The sequence below is a fragment of the Balaenoptera ricei genome, chromosome 4 (genome assembly GCF_028023285.1).
Source record: "Balaenoptera ricei isolate mBalRic1 chromosome 4, mBalRic1.hap2, whole genome shotgun sequence".
Taxonomy (NCBI): Eukaryota; Metazoa; Chordata; class Mammalia; order Artiodactyla; family Balaenopteridae; genus Balaenoptera; species Balaenoptera ricei.
In genome coordinates, this window is record NC_082642.1 from 119,089,125 (window position 1) to 119,106,641 (window position 17,517).

The 17,517-nt window shown below is 35.6% G+C and overlaps 1 protein-coding gene across 2 annotated transcripts in view; it reads right to left on the reverse strand.

Annotated features, from left to right (window-relative positions):
* The window catches only part of ARL13B (ADP ribosylation factor like GTPase 13B), an 81,608-nt gene that overhangs the window by 59,041 nt on the left and 5,050 nt on the right, over positions 1–17,517 (reverse strand). For both annotated transcript variants that reach the window (XM_059921348.1, XM_059921347.1), the window contains exon 2: positions 407–477. In XM_059921348.1, coding sequence (XP_059777331.1) covers positions 407–477 — 71 coding nt within the window. The remainder of the gene's footprint in view (positions 1–406; positions 478–17,517) is intronic.

Below are 17,517 nucleotides of genomic sequence, written 5' to 3' on the forward strand. Positions count from 1 at the left end.
AAAAAATCAAGAGGTGCAAAGAGAACTGTGCTGGCTAACTGTATTTCTACTTCCCTTTCATTTAGCTGTAGCCCTGTGACTAAATTCTGGCCAAGAAAATGTAAGTAGAAGATAGGGATCCTTAAAAGCAGGGGCATGTCCTTTTTTTACTTTTTCCTTCCTACTGGCTAGAAGACAGCTGTGATCCCTCTTAGCTGATCAAAACCTCGAGGAGCCTATGCATTCATTCAAATCTGAAACACAACAGGCTGGTACTATTAAGCCAGAGTCTATTCACCACATTAGCCTCAAGTATACTAAGAATATAAAGTAACAGAGTGCACAGTATATGTACCCAATGAATATGTAATAAAGCAATTTAAATAAATAAATCAGAGTAATTTAATAATAAATTTTTCCAGCTTACCTCCTTGGATTCCCTTTGCTGTTGCCGTTTTACCAGCATTATCAAGTCCCACCATCACAAGAGTCACCTTTCTTAAAACAATAAAAATTAAAAAATCACTTTGAGTCAGTTAAGTATTGGGGTAAAAATAAAAGCAAATTCATTCATCCAAGCAACACTTAAGGAGCATCTATATGTACAAGACAATCTGCTGGATGCTAAGGGGTACAATGATAAATAAAATATATATTCAAAAAGCAAAATTCTTGAAAAATACCTGTAAAGTGTCATCCTTTTGTTCTCTAAGCAAAAAAAAAAAAGGGGAAACTGTACAGTAGATAACTTGAAGGATAGAGACGAAATAAGGGATAGAAGAGAGAAAGCAAGGCAGAGAGATGGATCCTAGCACGAGTTATTTATCATGTCTAAAGACTCAATTTTCTAGTTAACTGAAGTCTAAGGATTAGCACAAATTTGTTTTTTCTTGTGAAATTACAAAAGAAAAGAATGATTGTTAGGTTCTTGACACTACTAGTATGCTCAACTGTTTTTATATATGCAGCACCTTACCAAGTATAAGTCTTAAACATAGTATAGTAACATGACTATTAACCTAAGCGGTAACATATTTTGAAAGAGGGTTCCTAAATTATAAAGCTTAAAATGTTTCTGATGATACAGCTAAACTTCACAGAGTTAGAAAAAAAATACAATCCAGTTCAATTTTACAATTGAAGAAACATAAGTCCAGAGTCATAAGATAAGACAATGAATTGGCTACAGTCAGAACCAGAACCTAATTCACCTAATTCCTAGGGACTTCTCAAACCTGGGGCAGGTTATAAAGGAACAAACCTACTATACTGGTCCTATTATTTCAGCGATTCACTCCACCACTAAAGCTCATTTCTGTTCCAGGCTTAACTACTGCTTAGTATAAATGGTGAGACCATCTATTAACACCATTTTGGGAATATAGAGAGAAAACCACAGCATAACTGGGTCACATTCCCATGGGGTAGAGTCAGGGTTTCTGCCAAGTACAGTCATTCTTCACTGGCAATCATTCCAAGAAGGGTTAAAAAACAGAACTTAGATGGCAAGAAAGGGTGTTTTTTCATCTGTATAGGCCTGGCTCTCTTGGAGCTGGACTTCTTTATTAAACAAATAGTTACTGACCATCTTCTGTATACCATACACCAGTGTTCTAGGTACCTGAGATACACCTGTTTATTTAAATAACCACAACAACAATGAAAAACAAAAACTGATAGAGAAACCCTTCCCTTATTAAACTTACATTTTAGTTACAGGAGACAAACAACATAATAAATATAGGAAATAAGTAAATTATAGGTTATGTCATACGTTAGAGGTGATCAGGTACTATAGAAAAAAGAATAAAGTAGAGCAGGATATGGATTGTAGTTTTACATAAGGTGATCAGGGCAGGCCTCACTGAGAAAGAAGGTAAAGTCTGAGCAAGGCCTTGAAAGAGGGAGTTACTTATGCAAATATCTGGGGCGAGAGAGTGCAGCTGGGGCAAAGGCCAGGAAGCCAGTGTGGTAAAACCCAGTGAGACAGGAGCAGGGAAGAAGGACAGGAAGTCAGAAACGCATCAGAGGCCAGATAACGTAGGGCCTTGTAGGCCATGGTGAGGACTTTGGTTTTTGTAAGTGAAATTAATTTACTCTTCATGTTAATTTCCTTTGTTATCCAGGAGCCTTAGTCTTTTGTAAATGCTTCAACCATCCCTGTATACACCATGAAGAATAAACGAAAGTAGTCTATGCTTGAGTCAGTGGTAAGTCACAATTAGCAGCATCCCCACACCCCATTCCCAGTCAGTCAGTGGTGGGGTCAGTGGAAATGCCAAAGAGGCACACAGCAGATTATGAATTTACGGATCTGAGGTAGTATGTGAGGTCTGGGTACTTCTATCCACGGGCAAGTTTTACCTGTATTATCAACTTTGAAAAGTATGTTTACTTCTTAAGGAAGCTTTGAGATATGTAGAGTATAACTCTACTATTTTGTTTGAAGAATTCATAACTTCCATATATCAAAGAACAAAATTTAAGTACAAAATAAGTTATTAAATAAAATATAATAAATGACTATCCAAAAAAGATGGATTGTATAGCATTTAAACAATATTTTGGATAACTGAAGTTACTAGATATATAATGAATTAGACTATAATAGTAAAGCTAATTCAATTGCTCTTTAATAATTTATTTCAAGATCTACAGTGCTTCAAATGTCACCATGACCAAAACAATTACTTTTGGGGAACAAATCCCCATTTTCTGCTTGTTTGCATCATTTATTCTGTAACTATTCATTAGGCACCGATTACACAGTAGCAAACAGACATCCACAATCCCTAGCCATCATAAACCTTAGAAAAGAGGCATTAGAGATTTATGTGTGATGACTGTTGTAAAGGGCAGCACAGGCAGGCACAGGAAGAGAGAGCAGCTGACCATGCCTATTCTAGAAGTCACAGAAGACCATACTGCAAACATATATCGACTGGGCCAGCAGTTCCTAGGAACATCATGGATCCTTTTCCCATCCCTTATGAGCCAGAGTAAAACATCTCAAATATACCTTTTTAAGGAAAATGGCCCTTCATTCTCTACTACAAAGGTAGCATTTTATGTTTCCCCCCCTCCATTCTTGTCAAGATTTCAGTTTAAAAAAAAAAAAAAATCACTGTCCAAATAATTACTTTTACACATTTTGAAACATTACTCTTAAAGCAGCTATCAAGGAAAAATGTTAGATTTTACCTTAAAAGCTTTCCTTTTTTAAACAGAATATTAGGTTCAAACAAAAAAAAGTTCTTCAAACATGAAAATCACTTTGGAAAATTATAATCATGCTGAGACTGGCACAAAATAAGTCTCTCTGGATTTCTATTTTTATTTTGACTACACTTGCAAGTACACAGTTAATCTTTAAGATCATTATGCCATATACTTGAAAACACAGCTTTAATTAAATATTTGAGGTAATTAAAGCCTTAATGAAAAAACATAACATTAGGAGTACAAATGAAAATCACAGCATGAATTACTGCAATGCCTGATAACAAAGCATTAAATTTATACTTTCAGAATAGAATGGGTTTAAAAGGCTAACAATCACCTAACACTCAAAATTCTATGGAACTCTTTAAACACTGAATATATTCAATCTAACACATTTTAAAATGTACATGTCATTATAGCTTTTTAAAATAAGATAAATTATCACTGGGAACAGTTTGGCTGTGATGCTATGTAACAACAGAGAAATAAAAAACTATGTTTTTTAGTCTTATGATTATTGATCAAATACACTAGTCCTTCAATTGAAAAAATAATAAACAGTGTTCTTAGGTTTATAGTGTCTAGAAAGTTGACACTAGCAATAAAAGCAATCATTTAGTCATTTGGTCAGGCAGTAATTCAATAAAAGTACATAAGGCATTTGAGTACTATGGACACAAAAATGCCTGAGACTTGATTTCTATCCCAGAGTGCTCATCATCTAATGAGAATGACTAAAATGTAAACAAATATTTGTACATTATGACACTATGACAGTTTAAAATGCTTATCGATATATACAAGATGCTAAAGGAATACTGAGCAAGAAGACTTTATTCAGCCTAGAGATACAGGAGAAGGTCTGGGAAGCTTCTTACACAAGGTGATGATGCCTCAGCTAAGTTCTTAAAATGTAGAAGTTTGCTGAGCAAGGGGAAGGTGAAAACAGGAGGAAGGATGAAGAGGTTCCAGACTAAGAACACTGCCTGAGAAGACACCACACCAAGGAGGTAAGAACTGGCAGGGTGCTGAGTTGCTAAACCCAGGCATTAAGAGCACATCTCAGGAAAGCAGCCTTAAGCAAAAGGAGAACATGCTTGTTACATTCATACACAATCACAACTCAATACAACTGTGTATTGAGTCTAAAAGGAACCCGACATACTTCTACTTAAGGAACCAGTATCATAATATAGGTAATAATGTGGCCTTCCCAGAAGTTGAAAGTGATCACTTAGCTCTTATTACAGTTATCCCTGAGTCTTGAATTATATACCAAACTAGAAAGGCTGACACAGAAAGGACTCTGTTGTAAGATGTACAGTATGTTTCTACTAGTAACAAGTAACATATAGGGATTGTTGGTACTCTGATATATAGCCACAAACTTGGTGTTAGAGCAGCCTGTGTTCAAATCCCCAAACTGCCATTTCCAAGCTATATGACCTGGGACACATTATTTAACTTCTCAGAATTTCATCAGTAAAATGGGCTAATAAAAATATCCATCCCATAGGGATGTGGTGAAATTACATAAGACATGCAAGTAAGGTGCACAATGCTTGTGGCACACAGTAAGTGCTCAACCTATAGCTGTTCTTATTACAGAATAAAATTCAAGACAGGGAGTCTACAAATGAGACCAGCGAGATGGGCAGGGACCAGATTATAGAGGAGGATTAATGGGTTCAGTTTTGCACATGTTGACAGTAGTGCTTGTCTCACACTGAAGTCTGACGCTGGAGGAGAGACCTGGACTGGGATTATGAGACATATACGTGGTAGTTAAAACCATAAGAACAGATGAAAGAGCACAGAAGGAAGAAGAGCCAGGGGACAGGGGACACAGAACCCCAAGAACCTTTGAAGAAACCCTTAAAATTGTAGCCAGAAAGAAATGACACCAAAGAAATGGCAGCGATGGGAACAGTTTCCAGAAGGGTTAAGAGATGAACAATATCAAATACTACAAAGTTTTGTAAAATAAAAGCATCTTTTTGGTAATTGCCACAAATTAAGTACCTCAGAAATAAATGCTCTCAGCTTTTCCCAAACCCTGCAATACCAACGCTTTGAATTTATATGGCGTGTCTTGATAGTTCAAAGCTATTTTACCCTATCATTTATCTTCATGCTGTCCCTGCAAGTAGAGCAGATACAAGTTACCCAAGGTTACAGTGCTAATAAAAATTAGTTAACAGCAGTTTCCATGGGAAGTTTAAAAACAATGGTTTGTAAAAATAATTATTATTATTTTAAAGGGCAACTTGAACCATCTCGTTTATCCTAAAATTTACTCACATTTATACACACACACACACACACACACACACACACACACACACAGATACAAACCAGATAGCCAGGTAGTCTGGCTCATTTTCATCAAAATATTTTGGAATTTTTTCCCCACATTTCAGTCTATCACAATCATAACCTACTTCCTAGAGTTAAGAGAAGGTAGATTACCTAGTAATAGGTAGATTACTAAGGTTATGAAATGCATGCTGTTAATAAAACCTAACCATGATGTTAATGAAAATCTAATAATGGCATTTTTCTGTTTAAAATCCTTAAACAGAATCAAATCCAAACTCTGCAGCCTCTTCTGCCACTCCCCAGCAAGACTTTAAGGCTGGGGCTTCCCCCAGTCCTTCTTGACCATGCATGTTAACACAGCAAATAAACCTTAACTTTTTCATGCAACTTTTCATACAGTCTTCTCAACTAGAACCTGTCTTAACTCTGCAGCCCCAGGATCAAATGTGCTGAGCATACATCATGCATCTTTACTGAATGAAACAATACAAACATAATTTCTGATCCCCCATTTACTAAGTAAACACTAAGTAAAATTAAAATATATAACTTTAAGTTGAGAACATACTATAATGGATTTAATTTATATAAATCTTCACATCAAAGTAACAGTTCAATATTAGAGAATGTAATTAAAATTACCTATTTTCTTACATCAAACTGACTGAAGTTTTCTGAATAAATTTACATGTTTATGGTTTCAAGGTAATAATTAACAGTGAGAAATATTTTTAAAACTAAAGTAATTCTGAGTTAAAAAAATAAGTAGGCATTAAGAGAGCCAAAGACTGTTTTACATATTTTATCTCAGGGTCCCTTTTTATACAACAGATATAGAAATTAATATGTCTAAAATATAAGCCACATAATATTAGCGTTTTGAACTTAGACTCAGAAAACATTTGAATTCTGAATCTTTTCTGAAAGACATTATTACAATCTTTTGAACATTTACAACTCTAAACTTCCTCATCTGTCAACTAAGGAAGACAATACTTCAAATGAGTTAATTACATAAAAGCTATTTCTAACTTCAAAAATGTTATGCAAGTTAAAATAAAACACTTCACTGAAACACTATGAAGCAAAATTTAACACATCAAAATTAATATTTATTACTTAAAATATTTAAAACTACATGGAGCAATTTAACAAATAACAAATACATATGAAAAGGGACTTGGGAATACTGTTTTATGAAATATGTGTGAGAAAACAAAAAACTTACCACAAAAAAAATTAATACAATGAAAAAATTTTACCAAAAACATTTATGTTGTGATTTTATTATACAAATGCACTATTTTCTTTTTTTTTTATTTTGTAAATTTAGATTTTTTTTTTTCACACACACACTGTATTTTATTTTTACAAGAGATAAATAGACTGACACCAAGCATTGTACAAGGATGACCACAACAAAAGCAACAATGATTGCAATTACCAAACACGAAATACACTCATACTATGTCATAATATTGACATTCAGTCCGGTAATCCTCCACTGTAACAGCTCCTTTACTTTGCAGTGAAAATTGATTTGTATATTCTTTGCCTCTGAGTCCTTGTGGGATTTTTTTTTTTTTTAATTCAAACAGAAAGTCACAAAAATTATACTCATCCTCATCAGTTCACTCAGTCCCATGTAATTAATTTTTTTTTTCATCTTGATCTTTTGTTAGCACTTTTATGAATTCATCAGTTTTTCATTAGAGTTCTAAAAATGCTTATTCATTCAGTTCAGCAGTACAGTCAGTTACCAGAAACCTGTACTTGTCAGAGTCTTTTCCATGAATTTCTTGAAGATGAAACCCTTTTATAGGAACATATTTGCAAAAGCATCAGAGTACACCCAGAACTGTCTGTAAATGACAAAAGACTTAAAAATGAGCACGGTTAAAGATTTGATGAAAGTTCTAATAATGCAGTTGACAAGAAAATTAGTTATTTCTGAGATATACATTTTAAAGTAATAATTAGGATTATGACTTATAACATTATACCAGAACATATAAGATTTTTAGAAATTTCAAGTAATGTCTGAAACATTTATATTAACATATTTCCATACAAATAACCCAATGAAAGTTTAGTATTAGTTGTTTTGTTTGTTTGTTTTTTCATACTGCAGGTTCTTATTAGTCATCAGTTTTATACACATCAGTGTATACATGTCAATCCCAATCGCCCAATTCAGCACACCACCATCCCCACCCCACCGCAGTTTTCCCCCCTTGGTGTCCATATGTCTGTTCTCTACATCTGTGTCTCAACTTCTGCCCTGCAAACCGGCTCATCTGTAGCATTTTTCTAGGTTCCACATACATGCGTTAATATACGATATTTGTTTTTCTCTTTCTGATTTACTTCACTCTGTATGACAGTCTCTAGATCCATCCACGTCTCAACAAATGACTCAATTTCGTTCCTTTTTATGGCTGAGTAATATTCCATTATATATATGTACCACATCTTCTTTAGCCATTTGTCTGTTGATGGGCATTTAGGTTGCTTCCATGACCTGGCTATTGTAAATAGTGCTGCAATGAACATTCGGGTGCATGTGTCTTTTTGAATTATGGTTTTCTCTGGGTATATGCCCAGTAGTGGGATTGCTGGGTCATATGGTAATTCTATTTTTAGTTTTATAAGGAACCTCCATATTGTTCTCCATAGTGGCTGTATCAATTTACATTCCCACCAACAGTGCAAGAGGGTTCCCTTTTCTCCACACCCTCTACAGCATTTGTTGTTTGTAGATTTTCTCATGATGCCCATTCTAACTGGTGTGAGGTGATACCTCATTGTAGTTTTGATTTGCATTTCTCTAATAATTAGTGATGTTGAGCATCTTTTCATGTGCTTCGTGGCCGTCTGTATGTCTTCTTAGGAGAAATGTCTATTTAGGTCTTCTGCCCATTTTTGGATTGGGGTGTTTGTTTCTTTAATATTGAGCTGAATGAGCTGTTTATATATTTTGGAGATTAATCCTTTGTCCGTTGATTCGTTTGCAAATATTTTCTCGCATTCTGAGGGTTGTCTTTTCGTCTTGTTTATGGTTTCCTTTGTTGTGCAAAAGCTTTGAAGTTTCATTAGGTCCCACTTGTTTATTTTTGTTTTTATTTCCATTACTCTAGAAGGTGGATCAAAAAAGATCTTGCTGTGATTTATGTCAAAGAGTGTTCTTCCTATGTTTTCCTCTAAGAGTTTTATAGTGTCCAGTCTTACATTTAGGTCTCTAATCCATTTTGAGTTTATTTTTGTGTATAGTGTTAGGGAGTATTCTAATTTCATTCTTTTACATGTAGCTGTCCACTTTTCCCAGCACCACTTATTGAAGAGACTGTCTTTTCTCCATTGTATATCTTTGCCTCCTTTGTCATAGATTAGTTGACCATAGGTGCGTGGGTTTATCTCTGGGCTTTCTATCTTGTTCCATTGATCTATCTTTCCGTTTTTGTGCCAGTACCATATTGTCTTGATTACTGTAGCTTTGTAGTATAGTCTGAAGTCAGGGAGTCTGATTCCTCCAGCTCCATTTTTTTCCCTCAAGACTGCTTTGGCTGTATGAGGTCTTTTGTGTCTCCATACAAATTTTAAGATGATTTGTTCTAGCTCTGTAAAGAATGCCATTGGTAATTTGATAGGGATTGCATTGAATCTGTAGATTGCTTTGGGTAGTATAGTCATTTTCACAATATTGATTCTTCCAATCCAAGAACATGGTATATCTCTCCATCTGTTGGTATCATCTTTAATTTCTTTCATCAGTGTCTTATAGTTTTCTGCATACAGGTCTTTTGTCTCCCTAGGTAGGTTTATTCCTAGGTATTTTATTCTTTTTGTTGCAATGGTAAATGGGAGTGTTTCCATAATTTCTCTTTCAGATTTTTCATCATTAGTGTAGAGGAATGCAAGAGATTTCTGTGCATTAATTTTGTATCCTGCTACTTTACCATATTCATTAATTAGCTCTAGCAGTTTTCTGGCAGCATCTTTAGGATTCTCTATGTATAGTATCATGTCATCTGCAAACAGTGACAGTTTTACTTCTTCTTTTCCAATTTGTATTCCTTTTATTTCTTTTTCTTCTCTGATTGCCGTGGCTAGGACTTCCAGAACTATGTTGAATAATAGTGGTGAGACTGGACATCCTTGTCTTGTTCCTGATCTTAGAGGAAATGCTTTCAGTTTTTCACCGTTGAGAATGATGTTTGCTGTGGGTTTGTCATATATGGCCTTTATTATGTTGAGGGAGGTCCCCTCTATGCCCACTTTCTGGAGAGTTTTTATCATAAATGGGTGTTGAGTTTTGTCAAAAGCTTTTTCTGCATCTATTGAGATGATCATATGGTTTTTATTCTTCATTTTGTTAATATGGTGTATCACATTGATTGATTTGCGTATATTGAAGAATCCTTGCATCCCTGGGATAAATCCCACTTGATCGTGGCGTATGATCCTTTTAATGTGTTGTTGGATTCTGTTTGCTAGTATTTTGTTGAGGATTTTTGCATCTATATTCATCAGTGATATTGGTCTGTAATTTTCTTTTTTGGTAGTGTCTTTGTCTGGTTTTGGTATCAGGGTGACGGTGGCCTCATAGAATGAGTTTGGGAGTCTTCCTTCCTCTGCAATTTTTTGGAAGAGTTTGAGAAGGATGGGTGTTAGCTCTTCTCTAAATGTTTGATAGAATTCACCTGTGAAGCCATCTGGTCCTGGACTTTTGTTTGTTGGAAGATTTTTAATCACAGTTTCAATTTCATTACTTGTGATTGGTCTGTTCATATTTTCTGTTTCTTCCTGGTTCAGTCTTGGAAGGTTATACCTTTCTAAGAATTTGTCCATTTCTTCCAGGTTGTCCATTTTATTGGCATAGAGTTGCTTGTAGTAGTCTCTTAGGATGCTTTGTATTTCTGCAGTGTCTGTTGTAACTTCTCCTTTTTCATTTCTGATTTTATTGATTTGCGTCCTCTCCCTCTTTTTCTTGATGAATCTGGCTAATGGCTTATCAATTTTGTTTATCTTCTCAAAGAACCAGCTTTTAGTTTTATTGATCTTTGCTATTGTTTTCTTTGTTTCTATTTCATTTATTTCCGCTCTGATCTTTATGATTTCTTTCCTTCTGCTAACTTTGGGTTTTGTTTGTTCTTCTTTCTCTAGCTTCTTTAGGTGTAAGGTTAGATTGTTTACTTGAGATTTTTCTTGTTTCTTTAGGTAGGCTTGTATAGCTATAAACTTCCCTCTTAAAACTGCTTTTGCTGCATCCCATAGGTTTTGGGTCGTCGTGTTTTCATTGTCATTTGTCTCTAGGTATTTTTTGATTTCCTCTTTGATTTCTTCAGTGATGTATTGGTTATTTAGTAACGTATTCTTTAGTCTCCAAGTGTTTGTGTTTTTTACGTTTTTTTCCCTGTAATTCATTTCTTTTTTTTTTTTCACACACACACACTGTATTTTATTTTTACAAGAGATATTTTACAAGAAATAAATAGACTGACACCAAGCATTATACATGGATGAGTATAATTTTTGTGACTTTCTGTTTGAATTAAAAAAAAAAAAATCCCACAAGGACTCAGAGGCAAAGAATATACAAATCAATTTTCACTGCAAAATAAAGGAGCTGTTACAGTGGAGGACTACCGGACTCAATGTCAATATTATGACATAGTATGAGTGTGTTTCGTGTTTGGTAATTGCAATCATTGTTGCTTGTGTTGTGGTCATCCATGTACAATGTAATTCATTTCTAATCTCATAGCGTTGTGGTCAGAAAAGATGCTTGATACGATTTCAATTTTCTTAAATTTACTGAGGCTTGATTTGTGACCCAAGATGTGATCTATCCTGGAGAATGTTCCATGCGCACTTGAGAAGAACGTGTAATCTGCTGTTTTTGGATAGAATTTCCTATAAATATCAATAAATCTATCTGGTCTATTGTGTCATTTAAAGCTTCTGTTTCCTTATTTATTTTCATTTTGGATGATCTGTCCATTGGTGTAAGTGAGGTGTTAAAGTCCCCCACTATTATTGTGTTACTGTCAATTTCCTCTTTTATAGCTGTTAGCAGTTGCCTTATGTATTGAGGTGCTCCTATGTTGGGTGCATATATATTTATAATTGTTATATCTTCTTCTTGGATTGATCCCTTGATCATTATGTAGTGTCCTTCCTTGTCTCTTGTAACAGTCTTTATTTTAAAGTCTATTTTATCTGATATGAGTATAGCTACTCCAGCTTTCTTTTGATTTCCATTTGCATGGAATATCTTCTTCCATCCCCTCACTTTCAGTCTGTGTGTGTCCCTAGGTCTAAAGTGGGTCTCTTGTAAACAGCATATATACGGGTCTTGTTTTTGTATCCATTCAGCAAGCCTGTGTCTTTTGGTTGGAGCATTTAATCCATTCACGTTTAAGGTAATTATCGATATGTATGTTCCTATGACCATTTTCTTAATTGTTTTGGGTTTGTTTTTGTAGGTCCTTTTCTTCTCTTGTGTTTCCCACTTAGAGAAGTTCCTTTAGCATTTGTTGTAGAGCTGGTTTGGTGGTGCTGAATTCTCTTAGCTTTTCCTTTCTGTAAAGCTTCTGATTTCTCCATCAAATCTAAATGAGATCCTTGCCAGGTAGAGTAATCTTGGTTGTAGGTTCTTCCCTTTCATCACTTTAAGTATATCATGCCACTGCCTTCTGGCTTGTAGAGTTTCTGCTGAGAAATCAGCTGTTAACCTTATGAGAGTTCCTTTGTATGTTAATTGTCGTTTTTCCCTTGCTGCTTTCAATAATTTTTCTTTTGTCTTTAATTTTTGCCACTTTGATTACTATGTGTCTCGGCGTGTTTCTCCTTGGGTTTATCCTGTATGGGACTCTCTGTGCTTCCTGGACTTGGGTGGCTATTTCCCTTCCCATGTTAGGGAAGTTTTCGACTATAATCTCTTCAAATATTTTCTCTGGTCCTTTGTCTCTCTCTTCTCCTTCTGGGACCCCTATAATGCAAATGTTGTTGCGTTTAATGTTGTCCCAGAGGTCTCTTAGGCTGTCTTCATTTCTTTTCATTCTTGTTTCTTTAGTCTGTTCCGCAGCAGTGCATTCCACCATTCTGTCTTCCAGGTCACTTATCCGTTCTTCTGCCTCAGTTATTCTGCTATTGATTCCTTCTAGTGTAGTTTTCATTTCAGTTATTGTATTGGTCATCTCTGTTTGTTTGTTCTTTAATTCTTCTAGGTCTTTGTTAATCATTTCTTGCATCTTCTCAATCTTTGCCTCCATTCTTATTCCGAGGTCCTGGATCATCTTCACTATCATTATTCTGAATTCTTTTTCTGGAAGGTTGCCTATCTCCACTTCATTTAGTTGTTTTTCTGGGGTTTTTTCTTGTTCCTTCATCTGGTATATAGCCCTCTGCCTTTTCATCTTGTCTATCTTTCTGTGAATGTGGGTTTTGTTCCACAGGCTGCAGGATTATAGTTTTTCTTGCTTCTGCTGTCTGCCCTCTGGTGGTTGAGGCTATCTAAGAGGCCTGATGGGAGGCTCTGGTGGTGGGTAGAGCTGACTGTTGCTGTGGCAGTCAGAGCTCCGTAAATCTTTAATCCACTTGACTGTTGATGGGTGGGGCTGGGTTCCCTCCCTGTTGGTTGTTTTGCCCGAGGCAACCCAACACTGGAGCTTACCTGGGCTCTTTGGTGGGGCTAATGGCAGACTCTGGGAGGGCTCACGCCAAGGAGTATTTCCCAGAACCTCTGCTGCCAGTGTCCTTGTCCCCACGGTGAAACAGAGCCAGCCCCCACCTCTGCAGGAGACCCTCCAACACTAGCAGGTAGGTCTGGTTCAGTCTCCCCCAGGGTCACTGCTCCTTCCCCGGGGTCCTGATGCGCACACTATTCTGTGTGCGCCCTCCAAGAGTGGGGTCTCTGTTTCCCCCAGTCCTGTCGAAGTCCTGCAATCAATTCCCACTGGGCTTCAAAGTCTGATTCTCTATGAATTCCTCCTCCCGTTGCTGGACCCCCAGGTTGGGAAGCCTGACGTGGGGCTCAGAGCCTTCATTCCAGTGGGTGGACTTCTGTGGTATAAGAGTTCGCCAGTCTGTGAGTCACCCACCCAGCAGTTAAGGGATTTGATTTTACTCTGATTGCGCCCCTCCTACCGTCTCACTGTGGCTTCTCCTCTGTCCTTGGATGTGGGGTATCCTCCTTGGTGAAGTCCAGTGTCTTCCTGTCAATGATTGTCCAGCAGCCAGTTGTGATTCTGGTGCTCTCGCAAGAGGGAGTGAGAGCACGTCCTTCTACTCCGCCATCTTGGTTAATGCTTGCACTATTTTCTGACATTTTAATTCAGATTGTAGAGTCCAGGATAATACTGCATCAAAATAACTCTCTAAATTTATGAAGCACTAAAAAGAGGTCAAAACTTGGGGTTATATGCTAGCTTTGAAGTCCTGATCAAGTGAAATTCTTAGTATCAGTTTGTTCCTTTCTAAAATATAAAGGGATAATGTAAACTATGGACTTTAGCTAATGATATATCACTATGTTCATCAATTGTAACAAATGTACCCCACTAATGAAAGATGTTAATAATAGTGGAAACTAGGAGGAGGGAGGGTATAAGGGAGCTCTCTGTACTTTCTGCTGAGTTTTTCTGTAAACCTAAAATTGATCTAAAAATAAAGACTATTTTTTTAATTGAAAATTAAAAAATAAAAATAAAATAAAATATAAAGGGGTAGAATGAAAATATCTCTAGATCCCTTTCCTAAAATTCTGAGATTCTTACTATGAATAAACAAGAAGCTGTAGGGGGATAAAAAGAAGTGTAAGATATTCCAGTTCTGCCCATGGCACATCAGATAATCCTTGCTAATCTGTATGTACAGCTTAATTAAGAAATTAAGAACCAGCAATTTCTATAAATAGTCTAGGATTTACAGTTATATTTACTTAGACCAAGAAAGATGGCTAATAGGGTGCTGTTTCCCCACTGAAAAAATTCCTAGCAGAGATAACATACCACATCATGGCATGTTTTACCAGATACCATACTGATACACAGAAAGCATCAATCCACATTGCTTACTGTGACATGTGAGTCTCTTCTTTTAGACTTGGCCACAGTGAATAACAATCTACTAATAAACTTGAATTAAAGCTTCAAGTAGGCTGAATTGTGACAAGGAAAAACACAGATGGGTAAGAAACTAGTTTTAGCTAGTGGTTACCTCAGGGAAGGGATGGTATGAGACAAATAAGGTGCAGGGAGCTTCAACGATTTATCCATTTCTTCAGAAAAAAACTGAAATGTGATGACCAAAGGTTAATATTTGTAAAACCTAGGTAGTAAGCACATGAGTACTTACTATACTTTTCTTGTTCTTTAAATACTGGTAAAAATATGTTTTTACTATTTTAAATTATACTACATAATTCTTGCTGCCAAAATTACTTCCTTTAACTTGATGTTAATTTTCTGCCTCTCTAGGTGGGCTATTCCTGAAATCATGCTCATGGAAAGCACAGGAAGCACAATTTCTTCAAGACCCTGGTAAAATTACACCCTTTCCAAAATTCTGCTTCCAACCCTTGCTAGAATCTTGGAAATCATCTTTAAACTCATATATTCTATCATATGTTATATTACCATTTCATCAACTAGATGCTACTTGGTATAAATAATCAGAGTTCTGAGTATGTAAATGATAATATGTAAGGGTGAGGACCTGCTGACAGGGTCCAGATATTTACTGAGAACCATGACTTGACAGACCTTGTGTTCTGTGCCCTGGATGAAGGCTGCTCCCTATACACAAAATAAATTTCAACAGAGATTCAAATGTTAAAAATTAAAACATAAAAGTACTAGAAAAAAAAAAGTATAGGTGAATATAATCTTGGAGTGGTGATAACTTCCTAAATATTACACTGAAAGAATGATACATTTGAATTAAAACAATAATGTTTATGCTTCAAAAACCATCAAAAAAAATTAAAAACATAACAAAAGAAAGAAAAATATCTGCAACATATATTAGAGTGAAAGGGTTACTAGTATAAACACTTAAAAACTCTTTTAGAAAAATCAATAAGAAAATGGACCTGTGCTAATAGAAAAACAGCAAAGGGAATCACTGGGAAATTCTCAGAAGAAGAAATACAAATGTCTAAGGGAAAAAACTTTTAACCTTATCAGTAATCAAGAAAATAGAAACTAAAAACAGATAACATTTCCCCCATAACCTGGAAAAAATGAAAAAGTGATGGCTCCTATTTTTTGAGGAAAAAAGTACTCTCTTACCCTGCTGGTAGGAGTAGAAATTGGTTTAAAAAAACAAGAAGACTTTCTGAAGAGCAATTTGGCAATATATATCACACACCTTAAACTTTTTCATATCATTTGATCTAGAATTCCATTTCCAAAGACATTTGTATAAGGATGCTCACCAACGCATTGTTGATAACAGTAAAAAAAATTTAAACATTCTAAATATTTAATAACAGGAATAATTAAAAACACTTTGGTGAATCTATTCAACACATTACTCTGCTGCTTTTAAAAAGATGTTGAACAAAAATATGTAATGATGTAAAATGATGTTAATTATACATTAAGGCAAAAATAAATAAAAAGCTATGAAATATCACTTTATTATCTCATTACTGTTTAAAAAAATTTACATGTATGTATGAGATTCTACACCAAAATACAAAAAATGGTAATCTCTGGTGGGTGAGATTGTGAGTTAACTTAAATTTGCCCCTTTCTGCTTAACTGTGCTTTCAATGTTCTACAATAAACATGCATTACCTTTAAATAACAATAAATATACATTACTTTTAAATGTTTTTATTTTTTTAATTTTATTTTTTTAATACAGCATGCTTTTATTAGTTATCTATTTTATTAAATGTTTTTAAATAACAGCAGCTCCTGTCCACAAGACATCCTGTATGACTAGGCAAACTGAATAAACATTACAATACATGGTAAGTAGAGACCAATACAAGGGGCTCATAAGCAAACACAATGCAAGGTAAAGAATCTAGCTGAAATTCAAAGAGTTTCCTGAAGGAGAGAATCTCCCAAGTGAGATTTAAGTATGATTAGGAACAGTCAAAAAAGAGAAGGGCATTCAGGGAGGAATGGAGGGACTAGAGAACTTAAATACCCCAAATCTGGAATGACAGGAAGAAAAAGAATGGCTTATGATGAGTCCATATAGCCAGGCTCAGGTCAAATTGCAAATATTCTGTAAGTAATAAGTTTGGATGTTATCCTGAAGGCAATTAGGAAAGACTTAAGGTTTAAAATCAGCTGCGTACTAAAAAGATCATTGACCGTATGGAGCATTAATCAGAGGGGAACAGTGGAAAGTCTGCCAAAGAGATCTGGGAGAGAAATAATGGAAACCTTAATAATGGAAATGCAGCAGTGGGTATGAAAAGGCTGAAAGAGTGCAAGACACACAAATTGTATTAAGTAGGTATAAACCAAAGGATTTGATGATTGGAGATAACAAAGCACAAAGAGTTGTGCAGGATTACTCTTGGCTTCTGATGTGGGTAAAAGGAAGGCAGAAGCAATTCGGCATGAGAGAAGACGTAAGTTCAGTTTTGGATGTGTTGGGATTGAAGATTCTGTGGTAACTGGATATGTAAGTCTTAAGTGGTGGATGAGTCTTTGTGCTGGAAATATGGACTTGAGAGTCAATGTTGAGGTGGTAGCTTAAGTCTCTCTATATGGTGCGACTGACCATAAAGGGAGAATATGTAGAAGAAGAAAAGACAGTTGAAGACAGAACCTGAAGCAAACTTGGGAGTCGGATGAAGAAAGGCTAACTGGCAAAAAGAGATAGAAAAGGAAATAGGCGGAAAGGTGAAAAAAATTTAAATTCAGGAAAAAGAAATAAGAGAATTCCAAGAGGAGAGTGATCTTAAGTGTCAATTGATGCCAAAAGATTGAAAAGCATCCATTGGATTTAATAACCAGGCAGCATCTGGTG